Source organism: Athene cunicularia (genome assembly GCF_003259725.1).
Source record: "Athene cunicularia isolate RWA chromosome 12 unlocalized genomic scaffold, athCun1 chr12_part1, whole genome shotgun sequence".
NCBI lineage: Eukaryota > Metazoa > Chordata > Aves > Strigiformes > Strigidae > Athene > Athene cunicularia.
In genome coordinates this window covers 7,956,984-7,981,102 of record NW_020799116.1, presented here as the reverse complement: position 1 = coordinate 7,981,102, position 24,119 = coordinate 7,956,984, and the positions used below count along the sequence as shown (strand labels likewise).

Here is a 24,119-nt window from a genome sequence, read left to right as displayed (position 1 = left end):
GGGGGGGGGAGCTAAAAAAAGTTGGGAGCTGTTTTTCCTTGTAGACAAATGAGATAAATGTCTATTCGAGGAATTTTAAATTGGAAGAGGGAAGGAAAGAGGAAAACTCATCACGAAAGTCGTTTGGGCAGGTTTCCATCCAATTTATCACTCTTAATTTAAATATGTTCTGGAGACGTGGGAAGAAAAGAGTATAATACTGTAGCTAAATTTTTCTATATTATGCCTGTGAATCTTTCAGAGCATGTGTTTTTGATACGTCTGTGATGTGGAGATATATTATGTCAGTTTTTCCTCTCCTTGTTAAGTTTTGTTGTACTCAGACTTGAACTCTGATTATTTATCACTTTCTACAAAATAAAATCCTACCTTTTATAACACTGGGGTGGCTTTTTTTTTTTTTTCCCTTGTTGCATTCTCAGTGGCAAAGTGCCACAGCAAAGCTGCAGTGGCTTGATCTGCCTGAACTGTTGTTTTCATCTCAAGTGAGTACAATTTCTCTCAACTGCTGACCTGCCTGTGAAGCCGACCTTTAGCTGGCTGTGGTCAGCCGGAGAGAGAATTGTATTTCACTTCTCCTGCAGTAAAAGTGATCTTTTGATTTGCAATGGGAAATTCATCCCCATTTGGGAAGCGGTTTTGTTGATGGTGTAGGTGGATAATCTATAGCTGGAAGCGTAAAGGGTCAGATTCTGTGCCTGAATACCTGCAGGCAGCCTCCGTGCTCTGCACTGAGTGTAACTGGGGTCAGGATCTGGCCACAGAGCTGTGGGAGTGGGGAAGTGAACAATGCTGGGAAAATCGAGGACTTTTGAAGAGATCATGTTTTAATTCTGTCACTGTTTTTCAATTGTAGGAAGCTAAAGGGGACTATTCCAGGTAATAACTTTTTCCTTTTTAATACTACTGTGCTTGATGGATGTGTTTTTCTGTGTTGGCATTGTGTTGCAAACAATCAAAAATGGGGGTAAAGTCCAGCTGTGAGCAGTGGCTGAAGAAAGTGAAATGTGCTGCTGGGCTGGATAAAATCTGAGTCTGCAGGGTGAGTAATGCCTTTTGTGAGCAGTCTCTGAGTCAAGAGAGTTTTTTCAGGCCATCCCACTTTGCTCCCTTCCCTGAGTGGGACGGGGAGAAAGCTCCCACTTTCCTACCAGAAAGCCTGTGCTTTGCACTGTGGCTTGGATCCATCTGGGTGACCCTGCCTGCACCCCTGCCCGCATCCCTGCCTGCACCCCTGCCCATACAGTGGCAGCAGGTGCAGGGGGACCCGGAGCCGTCAGCTGCCTGCGTTGGAGATCAATGAGCCGCTTTCTTCTGCAGCTGCCCCCAAGGCCTCCCCCTTCCCACACTTGACCCGACAGTTGTAGCTGGTGTGCGACCTGGTTGCTGGGCTTTAGCTGTCTAAAGCTGCATCGTCAGGCTGGGCTTGCCCTTGGAGAGAGTTTTCTACATGCACAGGTTATGATAACTGTCTGCGGCGAGGAGGTGGGGTCACACTCGGACCTGTTAGAGCCAAGGAAAAGACCTTCAATTAGAAACAGCTCACTAAGCAAATAGAAATTTAGAAGGTTGGTTTTGGTCGCGTTAATATTTTACCGCTTGCCAAGTTTCCCTATAGGAAGAGAGGTGTGTTTATGCTTTAGCTACAACAGGTTTCAAGAACCGTGCTTTGAAAATGCTTAGTAGAGAGCTGTCTGCTCAGATGCAGGCAGCAAATCATGTCACTGCCAAAGCCTGCAGCAGTGGCATATTCTGCTTTTCCTTCAGTGGGCGGTTGTCAGGTAAGTGCTGATGCTGCTGCCCAAGACCCCTTCTCCAAATGCTAGTCCCTTCACTGTGAAGAACATGTTCTGTGAAGTCCATCACAACTTCCATCTCCTTTTTGTTGGTGTGCTGTCATGCCTGCAGGGAGGGAAAGATGTCTTTGTGACTAAGATAAACTGGATGGGCTGGCTGTACAGACAATTTCTGTTCCTAGTCACGCTGTAGAACTGCCTTGCAACCCACATTACATTGCTTGTAGCCACAGTGTGCTGCGTTTTTCTCTAGAAAGACTGCTCATCTTGCCTGATCTCACAGGGGCTCCCTAGGACACCCCAAGCCGAACTCAGTTTAAGCACAGATAACTAGAGAACCACTGTTCACTTGACGAGAAGTAGTTAAACTGTAGCAGCTGGTGGCACGTGCTTTCAATTCTCGAGAAAAGGTCTTAAGGTTAAAAACTACCTTTGTGGTGAAAACCTCCCTTATGTGGTTTAAATTTAACACCGACTCCTTATCATTTGCCATAAATAGGTTTGTAACTATTGCTTCACTTGCCCAAGAACTGTGTGGTTATTTTCCATGCCTCCACGGACACGTTGCAAGGAGTGGATTGCCTGTGATTACCTTCAAAAGTATTTAAAGAAAATTGGAGGGAAGAAGGAATACTCTGCTACAAGAGTGATTTCCAAGTGAAGCTCTTCCCGTAACAGTTGCATGAAAATAGCCGCAGCAATTGTTTCCTCTGTTAAACAAAACATATGTTGTGCCTCCACAGCAAATGAGCATGGCCAGCTGTCACAGGCCTCCGGGAGCACACCAGAAGTGAAGGAATTTCATTTTACGTATCACAAGTGGTCGTTTCGACCACCACTGATAAAACAGGAGCTTAATTACTATTGTATCTTAACAAAGATACTGTGGGACTGGTCTCCCCTGCCAAACTGGCCTGTGATACACAGAATGCATCCTTGCAGCAGTGTGGTTGTCTCTGTTTGCAGTGTCATGGGTTTGTGTTCAATGTTTGCTGTGGTTTGGCAATTCCACTTTGAATCACTTTCTGGAATGTGGCTCTTGCACCGTTTGTGCATACGTGAGAACACACGGGTTAATTTTTTTTTATATAGGATTAGTGCTGAATGAATGCGGGCAAATACAGGAATCGCCTCAAGTCCTAGAGATTATCTTTACTGGAAATGAAAAATGGGCCAGTCCAGACAACGCTGGTGATCTCTGCCTGACTGATTTTTCACACATCCCACAGGGAGCTTTTTCATGGGGACATGTCCTGTGGTGGGGGTCACTCTGTGGCCTTTCCACTGACTTCGGCTGGGAGCAGGGAGATCGGTACCAGGGTCCAAACGCTTCAAACTCCTACAGCTCTGCAGTGACCCCTTTCCCAATCCACTGCTCAAATTCTCAGATAATGTCTTAATGGCAGAGAGCAGCAAACTCCTGAGAAACACCCTCCCTTACCCTGTGCTGAGTGGGTGAGCACATTCTTTTGAAATCTGTTTAATTTCAGTGAGCAACCTGACATGTGGGTGCTTGGAGAAAGTAAAAACTTTTGATTTCTGCACCACAAAGGTCACTGCAGAAGGACTTTGTCTGGTAGTAAATATCAGAAAATATCAGAGCCTTGGGCGTTTGGCCCTTGCAGGTGGTTTGCAATAAGACCCTGAGGATTCTGAGCTGTTAGGACAAGGGTATGCGAGTTATCATTCGGAGAGAGGCTCTCTGTAAGATAAACCACCCAAGTCCCACTTCAAGAGGACCCTGGCTTTTAAGACATCTTGATAAAACTTAAGTACATGCTTCAACATTGCACCCGCACCATGTCCATTGCATCTGTGCCTGTTTTAGGCAGTTCTGGTTTCTCCAAGGCAGTCTAAAATGACTGCGGGGCACAGGAGGAATGATTAACAAAGGTGACAGCAGACCATGATCAATGTAGCCCACTGCACACCCAGTTCCTTTTCCTGTTTACTGAACTGGTGATCCCAGCCAAGATAATTCCCTGCTGTGTGATGAAGAGTATGTCCCAGCGATGCTCGATGAGCTGGTCCTCTCCCCCTTTCACAGGACAGTGTTGGGGCTGCCATGGGCAGAGCGGTTCCTCCTGAGAGTCTTGCAGCTCTGATGTTCCCAGCAAGTCTGGGATGCTGCAGACCCCTGGTCCTCTGCCTTCCTGTGCAATGACTGGGCAGGATTTGCTCCAGAGGAGGGATGGAATGCTTTGCTCGTGTCTGCTTTTCATGAGTCATCTATGGCTTCCAGTTGATGACTACTGTGTTTAAACTGAATTCCTATCAGTTTTTCTCCAGCTCCTGTAATAAGAACCAAAATCAAAGCATTAGTCATTAATAGTGGTTTTGAAACTCTGCATTAGTTAATTCCACTCCTCCACTCTCGTATTTGCAGATGAGACAGGAAAAGCTGCGAGCCTGACTTTACAAAATCTTGGCTTTTAAGAAGAGAATTTGATTCAAGTTGCAGCTTCTAGTATGGCTCAGTTTTGGAGAGAAAAAAGTTCATATTCTATTTATAGTAGAAATTCTATTTAAATTTTAAAGCTAATGTTTTGGCAGGCCAGCAAAATAATAGATAGGTCTGGTAGTTATTCATCATGTAAATATGCAGCTTATAAAGTGTTTTCTTCTTGGGAGAGAAATGATTTAGCTGTTCATAGTTTACAAACTAAGCATCTGCCCTCAAAAATTCTGTGCAATAGTATATATTTTCTTTGTAGCTTGATGAAAGAGACAGTTTTATAACTGAGATGTCCTGACTGCTGTCTTTTTAGCAATAGAAAAACATTTATTAAAATCAGATTAGCTACAGGAACTATAAAAGGAAAGTAACTTTTAAAAAAAGTTTATTTTCTGACTGATAATCTTAGATTGTATTTTCCTCAGTAACATTTCCAGGACTGAAACCCAGCCGTGCTCCCTGAAATTTAATTAAATTGCTGGAGGAGGGCTTCCATTTTCTTTAAATAGCTGACGCATTCGATTTTGATTCTGGCCTGTGGGCTGCAAAGATAACTCCCGACTGGTATAACATAACACAGACAAAATAATGAATTCCTGATAGCTGACATGTGTGAGGCACCAGGGTTTATCATTACATGGGTGATAAACACAGTTTGTAAAAGGAAAAGGTTTGTGTGAAAGATACCCCTGCGAGATGCAGCTATGGAGTAATTGGCTCAAACTCCTGAGTTTAAAAACTTTACTGAGGAGACAATTAAGTGCTTGGTATGTGTGCAAAAAACTGGTATTAACAATTTGCTCCTAATTAGGAGTGCTCACTGTTAGATTTATGGGTAGTGTTTGCTTGGTAAGGTGGCTATTTTGCCAAACTGGAGAACCTCTTTGTAGAAAAGAATGTGGAAATGATAATGTGGGTAGTGCTAGAAAACAGTTGCTTGAGAGAAGTTAATAATTGTTTGATAGCAAAGCACCTGTTTGCTGTACTGCTTATGCCAAGATTAAGGTAGCTTCAGAAACAGGACACACCTGAGATTTGTTGCAGGCAGCTTGTCCAGCCTGTTTTTGGAAATCTCACCAGGTTCATATGACCAAAACTCCAGGTGTGGCCATGAGGACTGAGGTTGCAGCAGAAACACAAATTTGGACCAAATCTCCCAGTTGTTCATACTTAGTTCTCTTGGGTTTGTATCCTGGCGAGGTTTCAGAGGGCTCAAGATGGGTCTGTGTGGCACCTCATATATGCCAGCCACTACTGGGCACTCAGGCTGTGGGGCCAGGCCTAAAGAATGCCCTGAAATGGGTTGAGCATGAGTGCCAGAACAAAGGTTTTTGCTCCACAGACCTGCTCCTCTTAGGCTGGAAGGAGACCTGTGGTGAGCTATTCACTTAGAAGCTCTTTTCCTGGGCCGCTGGGATTGGGGATGGGTTAGAAGGGGGCGTCCTTGCTGGTCTCACGTGGAGACCGAAGAGCCTGGCACAGTGTGGGTGCCCCTTCCATCCCCTGAGGGTTTCCTTCCACAGGTGTGGGGGGTGACACCAAGGAGCTGGTGGATCACTACAGGATTCGCTCTCAGGGCATCCATCTGGTACCTGTCATAGGCAGCACTGTGGTTTAGTTCCTGGTTCCCTTTTCCATGCAGGTGCACTTTTTAAATGCCCGTGCACTGGTATTTACAGAGGCCTTCTGTGGCGTGACCCCCCTGTTCCCCGTGGGCTGTCTGCCTCACTGGAAATCAGTGCTCAGCACCGGTGCTGTGGTTGTGCTCCTTGTGCTCCATGGCTGCTTGTTTGCCCAGTGACTCATTGTGTATTTTGCCTTTCAGCTGTGACTCTGCACAGTTTTTCTTCAAATACCTAGCTAGGCACTTGCTTGTGAACCATTAACTCTGCCCTGGTCAAACCCAGCTGTGTGTTCTTCTGAGCTTGCTCTTTTGCAATAAAGAACAAGATGAGCAAAGATTTATTAATTTAGAGCCTGTTTGCTGAGGGGGTTGATTGTTTATTTCACTTTATTTGGAATATCTAATCAACCAAGGTATGATAGTAAATAAGCAAGTTTAGGGCAAGTCATGTTTGATGTGTTTCGTGCAATGATAATGATTCCCCTACTTGACAGGTATCAGATACCTCCTTTTCCAAAGAGCTCTCTGCCTAATTGAGTATTGCATCCTTTTGAAAGAAAGCTGATGGAAAACTGCAGTAATTTTTCTCTAGTACTGTGCAGGACACGTTTTTCTTGACGAGTCACTGCAGTTTGTTTTTGGAGTTGCACACCCCAGTATATCATGAGGAATGGGTGGCTGAGGGAAGGCAGCAGGCAGAGGGGAGCCAGGCAGGGAGCTCCATCTGCCTGAGCACTTCAGCAGTTCTGAAATAAAAAAGTTGTTCTCTCTTGGTATTTTATTTTTCTATAAAAAGTGGAAATTCACTGTGTAAACCAGGTGAAATTGCAAAAAAATATTTTAAGACCCTTATTTTCTGCTAGACTTTTAACAGCAAGAGTGTGTTTTTCTACCGATGGTACTTGTAGATTCATACAGTTCAGAGTAGACCAAAGCATATGTAGTCTCTGCGATGATGTCATTTTAATGTTTTGGGTTTTTTTTTTTACTATTTCCTATTTTAAAGCAGTGCTGTAAGGGCTCTCAAGGAATCTGTGTAGTATGCTTATTATGTAGCAGATGAATTAGACTGCATTAGGTGGAAGCACTGTGGGTAAAAATAAGTAGAAGGATTAGATGAAGAGGAAAAAAAAAAAAGGATCTTTTCCCTAATTTAATAATCTGATCACATGGAATTTACTACTTTGTATATGGCAGTGTAACTCTTAATATTTACACGTGATTATGGCAATTTGGTAGGGAACATGCATTTTTATATTTCATATGCGTGATGCTTGTGTAGTTTCCTGAGGGGCAGCAAGGGGGTGGTTGTGTTTTGTCCCTTTCAATTGTCTCTTCACGGTACTTTCTTTTTCTTTTAAGGCACTTAACTCAGAGAGGCAGTGCTGTAGTGGGTACAACCCAGCCACCTGACAAGGGCTTTTGTGTGTGCTCTGCATCCAAAGCAGATGAGAGGCAAGGCAAGCATGGTGCCAGAAACTCATCATCCCCCAAGTTGTCTCCTATGCAGGGGACAAGTCGGAGACATGTTGCTGTTGTAGCTGTTAGACTTGGAGTCGTATCATGGCATCCATAGCCTTAGGAAAAAGATGCTTTCCCCCTTGTCCCTAGAAATTTCATCAAGCACAGGTTCAATGTTAAACACATTGCCTTTTCCTGTTGTAAAATTAAATGTAATGGCTTTTGCATTCCAATACATTCATCTCCCTTCTGTTGAATATCTGGAAAACTTTGCCAGGTCAACAGAGAGTTTTTCCAGTCTTGCACCATCAGCTGTGAGCAGGACTGTGGGCTCTGGTCTAACTCCAGACAACACCCTTATTTTAAAAAAAAGCGAAAATAAATTTGTCTTGCTTTTCCTTCCTGTGGTGGTTGGGATCTATCACGTGGGGTGTATTTTGTGCTTTGAGGAAACGGAACGACAGCTTTTCAGCGTCAGCTTTTTTTGCTTTTGCAGATTGGTCAGGTCTTTATCGCTATTTGGATACTTTATTTTTCTTGTGGTTCCATGTATCTCTGTATCAGCACACAGGGCTGTGATAACAAGCTTTAAACTTTGCTGCTGTACTCAGACATGCTAAAACCCCACAACTAATATGGCTAAGCTGACTTTTGTGTGAACAGGAAGAAAGCATGAATGTTAGAAATAACAGTCTGTTGTTGCGAGGGAAGGGTTTGGGATCCTTCAAGCGCTGTATCAACTCTGAATAGTCATCTTTTGCTCTGCAGTAAATCCCCAGGTAAAGCAGAGCCGTTCTGCTTCCCATCTGGTCTGATAGAGCAGCACTGCTGACGTGTGCTGTTGGTATGGCTGAGCAGCCCTGTAAACGTGGATATATTGTACCAGATCCGTGGGACTTAGAGACATCACCAATGGTAGGTGTGTTGCTCAAGGACCAAAGGGTCTTCGCAATATTGGTATTTCACATCAAGAGTTATAAAAGATGACCTGAGAACTTAGGGAAGATTCCGGTCGCAGATTTTCTTTAGCCATGGAGAACTGCTTCCTCAGGATGCTGTTCCTTACCTGCAAAGTGAAAATACAAACGGTGCCTCATCTGCCACATGGCTCTGGGAGCAGCTCATGTCCTCATTTGTCTGGTCCCCATGTCCTCAGATAAGTGTCTATATATATATATCTATATCTCTGATATGAGGAATGTTGCTTTTTCCTTGGTGCTCCTGGTCCATCTTCTAAAGCCGATGAGTAGGGTCCCCAAACACCCATGAGATCAGTAGGCACTGCTGTTGCTCTTTCAGAGTCAGGCAGACCTCAGGAAGCAGACAAATTACCCTCAAGGAGCAGGGCTGGAGCTACAGGTCAGGCCTGGGGGTCCAAGGCTGTGGTTCAGCCTGTTCTAAACGTGGAGAAGGGTTGCCCAGTTCCAGCCGCGCTTTGTGTTTGGTGCAGGTCCCTCTTGGGCTGGGAAACTAAAGCTGTTGTTGCAGTGTGGGAACCCACAGCTTGGCCACGGTGTAGATGTACAAGTCTGGTGTTGAAATAGCCATCTGCACTGCTTATCGTGTTCCTTTTCACGTACAGGGTTTGGAAGGCTCTTAGAAATGCTCCTTCAAATACCTTTCTGAGCAGGCGGTTCCTATCTGGTATTCAAGTGTCAGACTGCAGCCCTGCCCCAGGCAAAGCTCCCCCCTGGCTGCGGGGGTTAAGGTTCAGCTCTGGCTGTCCTGTGCCAATGGAAGCCCCTTGTTCATGGCTTTTCCGGATTCTGGTCATCTTTCAATAGAAGAATAACTTTCTTGAGCATGCCAGCAGACCGTAAACTGAAAGGTTGGGAAATGATGGGAAACGCCTGGCATTTGTCACAAAAGAGGATTTGTCACAGAGCACATTTCAAAATCCTGCTGCCAAGATCCTGCTGCTCTGACATACTCGAAAGCTGCTAAATTCATTGGCTCTCCCCGTTATCTTCCCTGCTCTGTCTTCCTTCGCCCCCACTCTTGCACTTTTAACCCTGCTCATTTTTTCCCCTCCTTTGCCTTGTTGCTTCCTCCTTACACCTGCTTCTTGTGGTACCTTGAAAGGCAGACCAGTCTCCATGGGAGTGCAAGGTTGCCACCCTCTGCCCTTCCATTTTTTTAAAAATGAAAGCTGACAGAAAAGGTACCTGTTGCTGAAGCAGTCCAGCTGCAGTGTGATGGTCCAGGTTGCTGGCTCACGTCTGTGAACGTATGGAGCTCCTTGGAGACCTTGGCAATGCTGCCCTAAGTCTGATGACCTTAGAAAGTCACTTTAGGACTAGGCTGGGGTGTGGGCAGCAACAAGGGATGTTCTTGTACTGTTATGCTATTGCTTGTAGTCACAGAGCAAAGGAATTCAGGGGTTATTCTCAAGAAACAGGGTCTTTACTAACACCATCTGAGTAACCTGCCAAACCTTCTGAAAACTTAGATTGTCAAGCTTTCAGGTGTCTAGTCTAATTGTGTGGTGTTTCTATGTATTTATTTTGCTAGCTCTGATATCGTGACCAGTGTAAGAAAAATCCTAACGGGCGACTTTTAAAACATCTTCACAATGTAGGGTAATACTGTATCATCCTTTAGCTTCACGTTTCCTTCTATCTCTCATGCAGTTCTCAGAAGTGTCTGCTGATTTTTAGGTGTCCGTGAAATAACTTTCACATTAACTTGAGAGGTTGGTCGATGCTTTCTAAAAAACACGGCCAGGCTAAAATCTCCCTGTCATGTGCCTAAAATTCATTTCAAGGATTAACCAAATATAATGTAGTGACATTTAGAAAGACCCAAGAGTTGACTTATTCTAATGATCACATAGCAACACAAGAGTAGGTATTTATGTGAGGTCAAGAGGCTTTGAGAAAAGAGGAAAATCACTATACAGTGCACTTGCCTCAGTGATAAATTCCTCCTTTTATACAGTGTTATCAACACAATTCAGCAGAGGCAGACACACCTGCCATCACTTTAGTCAGTTAAAAGTTGTCTGAAGTCCTGTCCTTATCAAGCTGTTAATATTTACAAAGACGTTGTGGGCTGATAAGCTTTTATATTGTAGTCCAGTATATTGCTTTTGCTGCTCTGGGTGTGTCTATTGCTGTTCATGTTTTGTGCTAATCTCATTAACCACATCTTATTACATCTAAGCTTTTACCTGTGTTAGCAACAGGCATAATCTGTTTTTGACAGTGGGTGCAGGGAAAAGCCTGGGCAGCCATTGACAAATGCTTCTAATTAGCACAGTTCTGTAAATCCTTGCCTAGCAGGGAGTGTTGTATCACTCGGTTACAAGCTGTGAAGATGCATTTTCTGGGAACATAAATATGTAAGCTTTTTTTAATTTTCAGTAATGTGTTTTAGGCAGAGTGTGCCACGATAGTCTGGCTCGGTTCCTTCCCAGATTTCTGGTGAGGTTTTAGCAAGATGCCTAAAATTTCACTGTAATGTCAGCGGGTTGTAAGAAACAAGTGGGATTGGCCCTTGTTTGCTGTAGAGATAGTTTGAATGTGGGAACTCCTATTCATAGTATGGTATGTGGTTAAATACTGCTGTTGGTTGCTTGAGAGACAAGCTGCCCTTCCATCTCCGTAGAGCTGGCACTGATGAGCAGGGTGTGCTGCTGGGGACAGCGTCTTGTCCAACGTTTGTTCATGTTGGGACAGCAAATTAAATAGGGACAGTACCAAGAATGCAAACCGAGGTTTGGCGTGAGGAGAGTCTGATGTGTATTTTCACTTACACTGGCCAGATCAGTTCAAGTTCTGCTTGATAGCTGCCAGAGAGAAAACTCCCATTTAGAGGGTGGAACAGCAAGGAAAGGGTCCGTCCGCTGGTTTTCTTTAATTCTTCTCCATGGTGGAAAAATACTTAAGATGAGAGTTTCCTATATTCTCCTCCTGGGGAATAAACAAACCTTTTGCCAAAAAATGTTCAGTCCCATTTACTCTGGGTGGTTTAAGTTTATGTGTGTTGAAATTATGCCAAGAACCACCAGTCAAGAAGCCCCCTCCGTAGCAGAGGTCAGATGAGCTGCAAGTGGGCGCCTCTGTCCTGACAGCAGAGTTCTCCTCCCCTGATCAGAACCGACCATGGAAACACCAGATACAACACTGGTGTGTTTGGGCGGCAGATAGCGTAGATGGTTGGACATCTGGAGCCAGGGCTGTCTGCCCTGTGATTTCAGTATCGCCTTGTGATCGTTGTAAAACCAAACAGGAACAGGTAATAATTCAAACCGTCGCTCCTGCTATCTGGAGTTGTCACCTCTGGGGAGCGGCTGGATCTCAGAGGGCTTGGGAAAGTGATCCTGAAGGTCAAGGGGAGACGTGCTTGGGCTCCTCAGTGCAGATGAAGCGATAATGAACTCTATGGGAGGAGGAGGAGGAGGACCATTTGAGGCTTTTATTATCCCTGAAGCCGTGAATCATCCCAAATGCTAATCCTTCAGCACACAGTCAGCAGATCTGGGCTGCCCCGTGCCAACCTGCACTGTCTGAAAGTATCCAGCATGCAAGTTGCTGTGCCCTGTTTCTCCCAGGTCTTTTACATTTTTCTAGGATTATTTCATGCTTTATCTTACAATTACGAAGGAAAAGGTAAAATTCTCACGTGGCTTCTCAAGAGACTTTCAGGCCTTCTAAGTCCATTTTGATGGACTTTCTCCAGCTGCAGATGAATGGACAGTGTATCTGAACCTCAGGGCAGAGGTTGAGTCCCTTCTGGAAGGCAAGTCCCAAGGGCCAACTTTGCCTTGTAATGAAGTGTATTTTCTATTATTGTAAGAAGTTGGATGGATTTGTGGATTGGCAGAACAGAGAAGGTCCAGCTCTGCTGTAAGTTGTCACAGCTCTGTGGACTCTGCTAATGAACCGCGTTAGGGCCCGTGGTTCAGGGTCAGTGCTGGAGACGTGCCCCACGTCATGGCACAGATGTGATTGTAGTTTTTTGGTCACTATACATCCCAGCTCAGAGCCCACAAGCCTTGTTGGAGAGATGGGTGTGCTGTCTGGCTGGTGCTCAGTGTAAATTTGGTGGTAGATATTTCCATATTGATGAGGTGCTGCTCATCACTCAAGCTTGACTAGAACTCTTGTTTTGGCCTTTAATGAAGATAAAGTAAGTTGCTGCTCAACCAGGTCCAGAGCCAAGGGGACCAAAAATCATAGGGGAAGGCGAGTAGCCCTGCTAGAGGCCAGGGATTGTGTGAAAGGTGGCCTTTCAGAGCATGGTAGGACACAGCTGCCAGGATTCATGGCATTCCTGTAGAGTCTCAGTGGTGGGGAGGCTGCTGGTCCCATCGTGGTTGGCACATGACAGCTTGGGATCTCTCCACCTGGCTGTGGTGGTGGCTGGGAGTCCCCTGTCCTGTCCCCCCCTGCCCAGCTGCCTCTGCCAGAGCTCAGCTCTCACCTCCTGGCATCAGCCTTGTTAAGTGCTTGGGCACTCGCTTGGGCGTTTTGTTGTTCACTGACAATGAGGTTTCTAAATAGGGGTTTAGAGACCAGCCATTAAACCCCTGACTATGTATATTACGGGCTGAGAGGAACAGCCCTTTTGTTTGGTAAAAGTGAGCTATTTTGTTATTGCTTCTTTTCAAAACCTCTTCTACTTCATTGTATTTCGCTGCCAACCCTGACTGCTACAGCAGCCATTGCAGTTATGAGTCAGGCTTAAAAATAGGAGGGAATTTTTATTTTAATAATCAATTATCCTGTGAGTCTATGATTTGAAGTTGGAAGGGACCACAGGAGGTCATTTGGCCAAACCTTCTTCTCTGAGACAAGTCAGCTGTGAGATCAGACAAGGTTCCTCAGGGCTTAGTTTTTTGGTTTGGAGTGTTTTTATTTTTTGCTCTGGTTTCTGAGGCCTCAGGAGGGTGTGCTCTGGCTGCGTTTTCATGTGTCCTTACAAACCCCTGGTAATCTATCTTCTTGCTGCAAGCTGAGGTGTCCTACAGCCTTCTGATCCCAACAAAATGAGCTTTCAAAGGATGAATAGAACCCTCTCAGCTTTTGTGAGCATTGGCTTTATTTGAGCGTTGGGAGGAGAGATCCTGATTTTCTACCCTGCTGTCCCCCTTTGCGGCACTTGGGTGCTGGCCAGCTTGCAAAGAAAAGTCCATATTCCTGGCAGAAGAGCGCCAGCCCGGCAAAGCTCAGAAACAACAGCTCCTCTGCGCTAATTGACCCCATTCTTGGCACCTTCATCAAAGAGGTTGTAGAATAAATAGGCTGTTGGTTGAACTGTTTCCTTGTCCCCAGAGGTGGTCCGTCTTAGTCGGGGTCGAGGCACATTGTCAGGGCTGGGGAAGAAGCTTGCAGAGCAATTGCCTGTGCTCGCTGAAGAACAAAAAGTTTTAATTTACTGTGCCTTCCATGTGACATCTGCCATGCGAGATGGAAATGTGGTAGGGGTTTGCTCCCTCCCGCATCTGCAGAGGTTGATCCACTGTGCCCGCGGAGCAGATTTCTGTGCTCTGGTCCGCTCTGCCGATGTGCACAGGGTGCTGATTTTGAGGGCAGAGTGGGAACATCGTGCAGATATAATCTGTAATAGTGGAATCTGATGAAAACAGAGGTCAGGAGCAGGAAAACACCTTCAAGGAAAGCCTGGATGTAGAAGGTGAGGCAGATGCTGATGGACATGACTGATGCATTCTTTACGTAGAAAAGTCATGTTTGTGCTTGTTGGCGTTGCTGAGGAGGCACGCAGAAATCCTGCAGAAATGCGGTGTGCAAGTTGCAGCTGATTAATTAATGGAGCATATAAGGAGAAAATACTAACCATTTTACTGATGCTTGTAAATAGGTTTTTAAATATTCTGCTGGGGCTTTTTTGTGACAAAATGCATTCACATACTTCACTTTTATTTTGTTCCAGGCTGAGCCTGGAGTCCAAAATATTTCAACTTTTCTGCAGAATGAGCAGTCCAGAAAAACTATTTCCAGTGAAAATATTTTTCAAGTATATGAACTGAAACACTTTGTTTTGAACCAGATCAGCGTTAAGCCCTGAGTCTTGACAAATACTATTCTGCTTTATTGTTTAGAGGTAGGATTTTAGTTCAAGGCAGAGCAAGAATTAGCACTACAGGCCTTTCTTTTGGGCAGAGGTTTCTGCAGCTGTTTCAGGGCTCATTCTGCACTCAGCAAATAGAGTGAGTCTGTGCAAAATAAATATTGATATGGTGCACCTACCACAGTGGCTTGAGAATCACGTGTCTGTATAATGAGTTACAACATGAGTCTGCATGACACCATATACATCACTGTCATGTGAGAGGGCCTATAGAGTTACGTTGCTATGACAGCCTGATGTGGGGTAATGCACCATGTTCTTGGGCAGCAAATACAGCCCTTTCCGTCTGCTGAAACTAATGACTGCGTCCATGATTCAGTAGCAGTGACACTGTGCCATTTTTGGTTTTTAGTGATGAAAACACTAGAAAAGACTTGAAGACACTGCCTGTCTTTCCTACCAAGACACTGCAGGAGCATCCATCACTTGCTTACTGGTGAGCTATTTTCTTTCAAAATGTAAATCATTGCTATGAATGGTATTGACAAGATCACTTTTAAACAGTTTTGCAAACTCTTTTAATTCAGCCTGTATGATACAGGACTTAGAGTTAATTGCTTGTGTTCAAGCATTTGCCATTTTTAGAATGTTATAAATGACAGGAGATCCAGTGCAAATCCCTCATTGAGAGTTTGCTCAAATTAAATTGCTGGATCAGAAAGTGCAGGATCAGAATAAGTGGAGACCACGTGTTAGAGCCCAAACCTGAACTCCAGCCAAGCCTGGGTTTGCGAAGAGCACCTTGCTCTTCAGCCATCGCACGGTAGAGCCTCTGTGGTGAGTTGACCTTGGCTGGCTGTCACATGCCCACCCAGCTGCTCCCCTCAACAGGACAGGGAGAACATAACCCAGAAAAGCTGGAAACAGAAAGACAGGTCCCGTTTTGTGGTTTGAATCTGGTGTAAAGGAACATAGTATTTGGGATGAATCAGCGACACCGTTTCCTTGGAACTGATGTCCTTTGTGCAAGTTTGACTCCCTCATTTGTTTCTTTTTTTTTTAGGCTTGATACATCTGATGAATTTTCAAATATACCAGTACTTACAATTTGGTTTTTTTTCAGAATGAATAGTGCTGGGTTTTTCTTTGCTTTCAAGTGTCTGACACTTAAATGCACATTTTATTTCATATTCTGCTAAAACAAAATGTTGAAGTATATAACAGGAAAAATACAAAAAGGTCATTGCTGGCAAATCTATTTTTTTTTTCACCTATGAAATGTCAGGGGAAAAAATATATTGGAATAAAAACATTTCTGGTTTAACTTCTGTCTTGCATATGGAGCATTAACCATCCTTTGAAGTTTTGGTCCTTTAGAATGTGAAAATCAATTTATACAATTAGTGCCATTATTCTGTGGCAGCATCTGCAGCAGAGCAGGCTGATCCGAAAGAATTCGTTAATTAGTCTGGAACGCAGCATGTAATGGTGGGTATCAGCCAGGCAGCTCCACGCTGCTCAGTGAAGGGTGGGAAAGAAATCAGTGAGAAACAGAATGTAAACCAGAGTGAGAAATGTACAGAGGGACACTTCTCTGCATGCTGAGCAGGCATCTGAATTTCGACAGATGCCGTCACACATGAAAAAAGTCACTGAGCCTCTAATTTGGGTTTTGTGCTTGGTTTGCAGTGAGGACAGAGTAATTGAGCATTATACACAAATTAAAGGTCTGACCAGAGGACAAGCCATTGTTCAGTGAGTATGACACTTGTTAATTTGTAAATATGGTATTTTTACTTTTCTTTTTTGTTGAGAAGTGGCAGTGCAGGCTGTTTTGTCATTATTGCTTGCAAACTTTACCATTTGTATCTGTCAGATTGGAGGGTTTTTTTGAGTTATAATTCAGAGTTAAATTACTTGAAGTTTCAGATTTCACAGGCTTACAATTACGGTTGTGCGTCCTCATTCAGACACCTTAAATATAGAAGAAATTATCTGGACCTTACTTTATCGAAAGACTCTTCTCTGTACCCTGCTTGCCAGTATTCACACCAAATGCTTAAGGGCGAGTATTACCTTAGGTCTGCTCAAAAAACAAATGCATGTTTGAAATGCTCTGAATTTGGCTTGCAAAAGAACAAGATCTTCCAAGATGTGTGCAGAGCCTGTGGAATTTTATTTTTAATTTACGTTAATATTACTGTACTCCTACAGGCAAACGCAGTGGGTTGTGTTACGAACAGAGAAGTTGGAGATGATTGCCATGGTTTTGTGATGTAGACAACTTGTAGTTCCTAACATACCTCGATGTCTGTAACTGTGTCAATAATTCAGGGGCTTCTTTCAGTGGGAACAAGGGAGAAAATTGTCTGTTTGGTGGTTGTCTGAACTGCCTCATGAAACAGTCATACAACTGCATAAACACTTTCATTTAGAGCCTATCTGTTGTAACCAGAGCACCATAATGGAATAATTATGGGCAGGTTTTTACTGCCAGCATTTCCCGAAAGGCTCACTTGTTCAGTTCAGAATTTTAACTTTCATTTCTCTGACCTTCTGATAAGAGATTGAATGTTTTGTTGTATGAGAGATTTTTTCCATTTCCTTTAGCTGGGCCAAAATACTACATCTTTCCCTGAGCCAGGATGCTGAGTTTTTTTTCTGAAAACATGGGCCTTCAATTAAGAGCTTCAAAATATGCAAATGATAAATGACATGTCCTGAATGTATGTGTGAAAAAAATATGTTAATAGATATTATTCCCTCCAGAGAAAAATCATCTGATACGCTATAAATCTGTCTACAGGTACATGAAAGTGGTAGAAGCTTTGCCAACATATGGAGTTCATTACTATGGAGTAAAGGTTAGTAAATGCCCATAGATAATGTGATTGCTTAGCTTATTATGTGTGATTACATTCCTATAGGAGTAGTTTGGTGATTCAGTACCCTTCTATTGGTATTAAACCTTGCATTTTTCAACCTTTTTTACCCTTTCACTGTTCTTCAAAAATTGCTTCCAGAGAGCCGCAAAGCATTGTGTGCTACACAAGACAGAAAGAATTCTCTGTAAAAGCTTCTTTGGGAGATAAATTCATATCATCTTAATTAAACTGGATATCACTTCTAGAGCCAAAGCAGTTAATAGTTTCCCCAGAGAGATTTCTAATCAAGATTAGAAAAAAAAACCTACAGTGTAGAAAAGACTACTTCTAAGTGGCAGGTGATTAGTGGGTGCGTACTTGGAGTGGGGAAATGCTGAGAAATACTGAGTGATGGAAATACAACTGTTTATTCCCATTTGTAGAACAGAGCCTGGGCCAAAGTGTTTTGTGCAGAAGAGCTCAGCAGAGATGATGTCTCCTTACTTTGAGTCATTGCCATGACTGGTATCTGGGAAGCTGATGTGTTCTGCACTGTTCTCTCCTCCTGTGGCCTGTCCATGCCTGAGCTAGTGGATGCAGTCATTGGCCACAGTTTTCTCTGTCCCGTATCCTTCCCCCCTCACAGCCACTCCTGCCATGAGTGACACCCCCTTGTTTCAGCAGCACTGTTGCTTTTTTGTCCGCTGTGCACAACCACCATGTAGTTTCTTGCCTCTGCCTGAGAAGGCAGGGGGGAGAAAGTTTCAACATTCACTCCAGCAATCCTCTTCACATAAATTTGTTTGGAAAAAAAAAAAAAATCTTTGCTCTGTACCTACTCGTACTTGTCACAGAATGAAATGGGCTGTAATCTTGGAATTGCTTAATTCTTAAGTAGCTCTTGGTTCATGTGGACATCCATTTTTCAGGATAAACAAGGAATCCCATGGTGGCTTGGAATAAGTTACAAAGGAATAGGCCAGTACGACTTACAAGACAAAGTTAAGCCCAGAAAAGTAAGTTTTGTGTATCTGATTTTTGGGGGGGAGGGGGATGGAGGTGGGATGGTGTTGCGTGTCAGAATATACTTTTTGAGCTGTTGCTTATTACTGGAGGCAGAAGGATAATGCTGCTGGCACTGAGACAGTAAAACTCCCCCTCACCTAGATAGTGGAAACTCCCTTTGGAAGCTTTGGTTTGTGTGTCGTCTTGAGTTTGGTGGTCTCAGCTGGGGATAACTACAGAAGTATGAAGCAAGTGGGTTTCTGCAAGTCTCAAACTAAAGGCCTTGTACTCGAGCAGTGTTTTCACTTGGCTGTATTAGGTGTTTTTTGTGTGTGAAGTGATAAAAGGCTCCACTGATAGCCATGAAATCTGAGTGGAACTGCATGAAACTGCAAGCCTGTTTAACAACTCCGTTTCCATGATGCAATGAATTGTAAGGGGGGATTGAGAGTAGATGCCAAGTACTGGAAGTCGTTACTTTTTTTTTTTCTTTCTCCCCCACCCCCCTGCTCCCCAGAGTGTCTCCTGTAGCGTGAACTCTGCCAACAACCTCCCTTGCTGTTTAAGCAGGGCAGAGGATCCCGTATCACACTCTCAAAGCCCCTCTCCACGAGCCCTAGCAGGCTTTTCTGCCGGCGGCCTTGGAAACCCATCACGCAGCCCAAGCACACGATGTGTTGGGAGCTCGCCCAGTCCTGTAGCCACATACATCTCCCTGTGACAGGACTGAGCCCTGACACTCTTTGAAGGGTTATTGAACCCTCTTGGCTGGGGGAAAGAGCCAGGACTGCGCGTGCAGGAGCCGTGCTGCTGGGCCGGGTGTGTGTGGCTTCTTTCTGGTCATGTCTTCATTGAAACATCTAAGCCATGAGGAGATGGAGACCTGGAGTTCTGCTGTCCTCCTTCCCCGGGAATGATCTGGGCAGGAGTTCACATGAAGGGTGTGCTTCTTGCCAGGGAATTTTACATTTGGAAAATGATATTGTTTAGTATATTAGTGCCAAAAAACACAGCTTAACAAAACTTCCTTGTTAAGAGTAATTCCCCTTTAAGCTCCCAGCTTGATCTCTTTTTCCAGAGCCAGGCTATGACTATTTTTTTTTTTTTTGGTATATTTTGGTATATTATATACCTGTGTGTCCAAGGTTGAACTCATATGTCCTTCATTTGCTGTATTTAGTAAAGCACGTAATTTCGTCTGAGATCTCTCTTACCATGTCTGTCCTATATGACAGTGACAAGAGGAACCCTAGAAAATCTAGTCACTGTTAAGGCAGCCATTGATTGTCAAAGGAGAGCATCAAGGAGCCTCTCTTGTTTTTGAGCACTTTCCTGTTTTTAGGCACCATCCACGAAATTTTTCCAGTCAGGTCAAACACAGATCATTTTCTAGCCAAGATGTCCAGCTGTGACCAGCAACTCTCTCCAAGAAAATGCAGCATGCCTGGCTAGAAGAATTGCTTTGCCAAGCAGTTTTTATGCCTGTGGGATTTCAGTTTACAATATCAACCGGACAGATTGAGAAAATTTTTTTAAGGTCAGCAGGGCTCAGTTACCGAATCACACCCCGCTTCAGTTATGAGGCGTTGCCTTTGAATGCAACAAGAGTTCTGTTGAAGAAAAGTAAAATAAAATAAAAAACAAAAGTCACCTCTGCAGTGGAAGTGTTAAATGGAAATTATACTAGCTGTCTGCTTTCCTGTAATTATACAACAGAGGACAGATTAAAATGGAAGGTTGAAGAGAAGAACCTAAATGCAGAGGGGTGGTTTAATGCCAGTAAGGTGATGGAAGAAGTGGGGATGGATTTGGCTGTAGTATCCTTATAGATTTGTGTCTGATTTCAACAGAGGGGACAAAAATTACTTAAGCCACAACTTGTCCTGAGTCATGACTACTCTTAATATGTGGCTAAATATGCAGTTTCTTTATACAAGAAGTGTTTCAGGGTTTGAAATACAAAGTGTGCTTCTGGTCTGATCCATGGAAGTAATTGGAATCAGATTGCTTTCAGAGGGGGGAGCAGATGCTGGGTCTAGAGAGGCACCCAAAACCAGTCTTAGTTTTTGGTATTAAAATGTTGAGGCACTGCTGTTTATTTCAGTGTAGCTGTATCCTTGCTGCCTGTGATGCAGCAGGCAGAAGTTTCCTTTCAACCATATTGTTGTTAGTTCGTATTTACAAATGTATCGAGTGTGTTTTAGAGAGAGAAGACTGTGTATAGCTTGCCTGAATCTCTGAGGAGTCAGCAAGCACAGTCCTTTGCAAAGCAGCAGGCAAGAAGATAGTAGGCATGTAAACTATGCCTGTCTTTTGGAGCAGAGGCGGTAGTTTTGCTGGATTTAGCAGAATTTTCTTGCTTTGGTTTTCGGGATGGAGCCATACTCACAACTGCCATGTGCTGATGTTACCCTGCTGTTTATACTGTGAATCAAAAGTGCTGTTGTGTTTATCCCAAGCCATCTGGGAAAGAGCATCCTTATTGTGCTTTACGTCTCCAGTTAGTGATGTTTAAATCTATGTGCAGCTGATTAACTCAAAGGGAAGGGCTGAGTCCAAGTCTGATTGAGTACCAAGCTGGCCTTTCATAATTTTAAAGGTACAGGTGATCTCTCATTGTGCAAATCTCTCCAGTACTGGCTGCAGTGAGAAAGCTGCTGAGTTTCTGGGGGGAGGCTTTGAACAGGAATTTGTGCTTGTGCTCCAGCTGAATTCCCATGACATGGTTTTATTCTGCTCCCGTATCTTTTGCAGTGCTAATGGCTGCTGTCAGATGCAGCTGCATTTGCTTAATGTGTTCCTAGGCATCTAGGTTAAGAGCTAAGTCCATGTTCAGAATAAATTAAAAAAAACCCAAAAAACAAAACCAAACCCAAAACCCATTAATTAACTACACACATTAATTCAGTGTGAGATCCCAACAAATATAACCATCCTCCTCAAAAAAGTGAAATCTTTTGGCTTTATCCAAGTAGGTCTTCAGGCAAAGAGACCTAAATATGAGCCTTGGAGCACAGTGGTTATCCCATTTTGTTGTTGGATCAACACTGTTGTGTGAAGTCCAAGGCTGAGAACTCTTCACAGGAAACAACTTGCACGACAGACCTGGATGAAGCAATCTCCAGATCCGTATCGCCCAGCCTTGCCAACGCTCGCGCATGTATCGTCAATCATCCATGAGGGGAATGTGTGTTGTTGGGGCGGACGGTGTGTAACTCAGGGCTGGACCAGGAGAACCTGCCGTGTCTGTCTGTCTCTGTAAGCTGGCTGGGGAGGTTTGAGTCCAGCTATTAATATTTTGCTGGTTGACCTGAGATGGTTTGGAGAAAGGAGTTTTGTTGCTCTAAGTCACTCCTGAAAGCTTGTATTGCTTTGGAAGCGATGTCTAGCAAAGCAAGCCCGTGTTTCACCCCTGCAAGCTGATGGGCACCGGGGGAAGCACTGTGCTCCAGCACTGTAATAGACTGAAAATGGAGGATTATTTTCTGTCACTTCTGAAAAGTGTCTTTTCCTTTGTAGATAGAAGCAGTGAGGCTCCACACTGGCTGGAGGTTACACTGAGCTCAGTTGATTATAATCCTGAAGTCTCACAGGGCATAAAAAAGACTAGGTTTGGCAACCCTTGTTCAGATTTCAGCTCAGACCTGGGATTAACTCTGCAGTCCTGCTGCTCTGTGAATATATTCTCCCTTGAACTGCAGTTTAATAGAGAGAGATGCCTCCTGCTTGGAGAAATGCCCCCTGCCTGCTGTGGGGTGTCATGCCAAGATCCTGTCCCCAGTCCCCTCTGAATCAATTAGGAAAAGCATAAAACAGGTCCCAGCACTTCATAGGCCATTTCAAAACAGAATAGATCTTCTTTTATCTCTACTCCTATTTGTCTCGCTGGTGAGATAAACAATGCTTTGTCTTGCTTATGGAGTGTGTATTATGGTATGAGTGGAGTTTATTCTGCGTTCACCCAATACGTGGTGATCCTCTGAGGGATGGGAATTTGAGAAGGCAGCTTGCTGGCTTTTTGACTTGTTCTCCCACTTAATTGTGTTTCTGTGGGCGACTCCCTGATGATAAATGAACTATAATGTCTGAAGAGAACAACTAATCTTGCTATGGTATTGTTTCAGATCTACAAGAATTTCAGTTCTAATGCTGGTTGTCTTGAATACATTATGTTCTCAGAAATGTTTTCATTACAGTATACTAATTTTGAAATGGTGATATTTATGATATTTTTCTTTTAATTCAACATATACTAAGAGCTGATGCTGAAAGTTTTCCCTTGCAGAACACTTAATGTAAATTTGCTGTCCTACATTCATACAGGCTTCTCAGCAGGCAAATCTCATTAGGCAGATTTCTTTTATGGTGTTTATTTCTTATGAAGTAGAAGCCGTTGATTTAGACATAAGATACTAAGCTTGCATAATTATTTAAAGTAAACACAGAGCTGTTATGAGACTGCTCTGAAATTCAGTTCCTTCCAGATGTGTGGAAAGTTGCTTGAGTGTCACCTGCCCCAAAACACGTGTGTTGGGACAGTTTGTTGCTGAGATAGCTCTGATTCTGGATCATGCTAATGCCAGTGAGAACTGGGCAAGGATGGATCATCATGTATTAGAAATGTGATTGAGGAGGTTTTTAGAGGACTGGCTTAATACGTAAGACATGAAGGATGCCTCCAGCTGAACACTGCCAGTTAATGCTGGCACAGGTGGGAGCTGTCTGCTGCCTCCTCTCAGAAGTTGTTGCAGGTGGGGCAGTTTGGCTCTCCTGCCATCTCCTCAAATGCCTCCCTCCGTGGCCAAGCATAGCAATTTAAAACAAAACGATTGTAGTTGGGAGGTAGCGTGCCAGGCAGCAAACAGGAGTGGAGGGGCTGAAATGCTGCCCTTCTTCCAGTGTTGCTGGCAGGGTGGTAATTTCCTTCATCGGGGTGGGGAGCATTCCTGTGGGCAGAAATCTTTTTATGTTTCCTTGGTCTGAATTGCCAGATTTGTCTGGAGATTGCTGTTCCCAGCCCGTTCCTGGGATGCTAGTTGCCGAACCTCCACGAGGTGCTTTCAAAGTGCTTCTATGAGAGGAAGACTCTTGCAAACTCCGCAGAACGGTTTGCACTTCCACGCTGACCTTACCCTCGGGTGGAAATTCGGAGATCTGGGTAGTTTGGCTCTTGGTCAGGATTTGCCATCAACCTCGGAAGCATCCCGAGTGCAACCTTGGTACATGCCGTGCCCAGGGTTGGTGTAGCAGTGCTTGGCCACACAACCCCTGCAGCCAGCTTCTCCTGATTTTAACCCTCTTTGGGGGCGGGGGAAAGTCTGATAAGAATATCAAGCAAAGGGCCCTTGAGCAGCTCACTTGCACGTTTCTCAAGGTGGGGGCTCTGCCAGTTCCTGCCTGCGATCCTGATGGGGCCGTTTTTCCAAGCCAGCAAGCTCCTGCTGTCAGGCCCAGACAAACTTGTGTTTTTATTCAAAACTGTATGCAAGATCAGCCAGGTAAAAAAAACAGCTGCTTCTTTTATTAAGGTGTCTCACTACTTCAGCAGTCAGCGACTGCTTTGTGTCTCATTAGACTGCAGTTACAGCTCTTTTTGTATGGGAAAGAGGGTTAGGAGGATGGTTATCTTTTTGTTCAGTGCTCTGTAGTATCTCGAAGAGAATCACCGTAGAAATGCAGGAACCTTCAACTCGTGGGCTGGCCAAAGCAGCAGCTGGGTGTTCAGAGGCTGCCTGGTGCACAGAGGTACCGGGGTGACGAGGTGTGATCAGAGAACTTTGCACCTCTGCCTTCTCCGGAAAGACCCGGAAAACAAACCTTGACCAGGTGCAATTCTGCCTGTAGAGTTGGACAGGCAGTCCACCCCCCAGCCCCCCCCCCCC

The 24,119-nt window shown here is 44.2% G+C and overlaps 1 protein-coding gene across 1 annotated transcript in view; it reads left to right on the top strand.

The window, feature by feature from the left end:
• The window catches only part of LOC113484871 (FERM domain-containing protein 4B-like), a 47,226-nt gene that overhangs the window by 3,011 nt on the left and 20,096 nt on the right, over positions 1-24,119 (top strand). Inside the window, exons 2-6 of the mRNA XM_026857554.1 lie at positions 857-879; positions 14,781-14,864; positions 16,058-16,123; positions 17,175-17,232; positions 18,162-18,248. Coding sequence (XP_026713355.1) covers positions 857-879; positions 14,781-14,864; positions 16,058-16,123; positions 17,175-17,232; positions 18,162-18,248 — 318 coding nt within the window. The remainder of the gene's footprint in view (positions 1-856; positions 880-14,780; positions 14,865-16,057; positions 16,124-17,174; positions 17,233-18,161; positions 18,249-24,119) is intronic.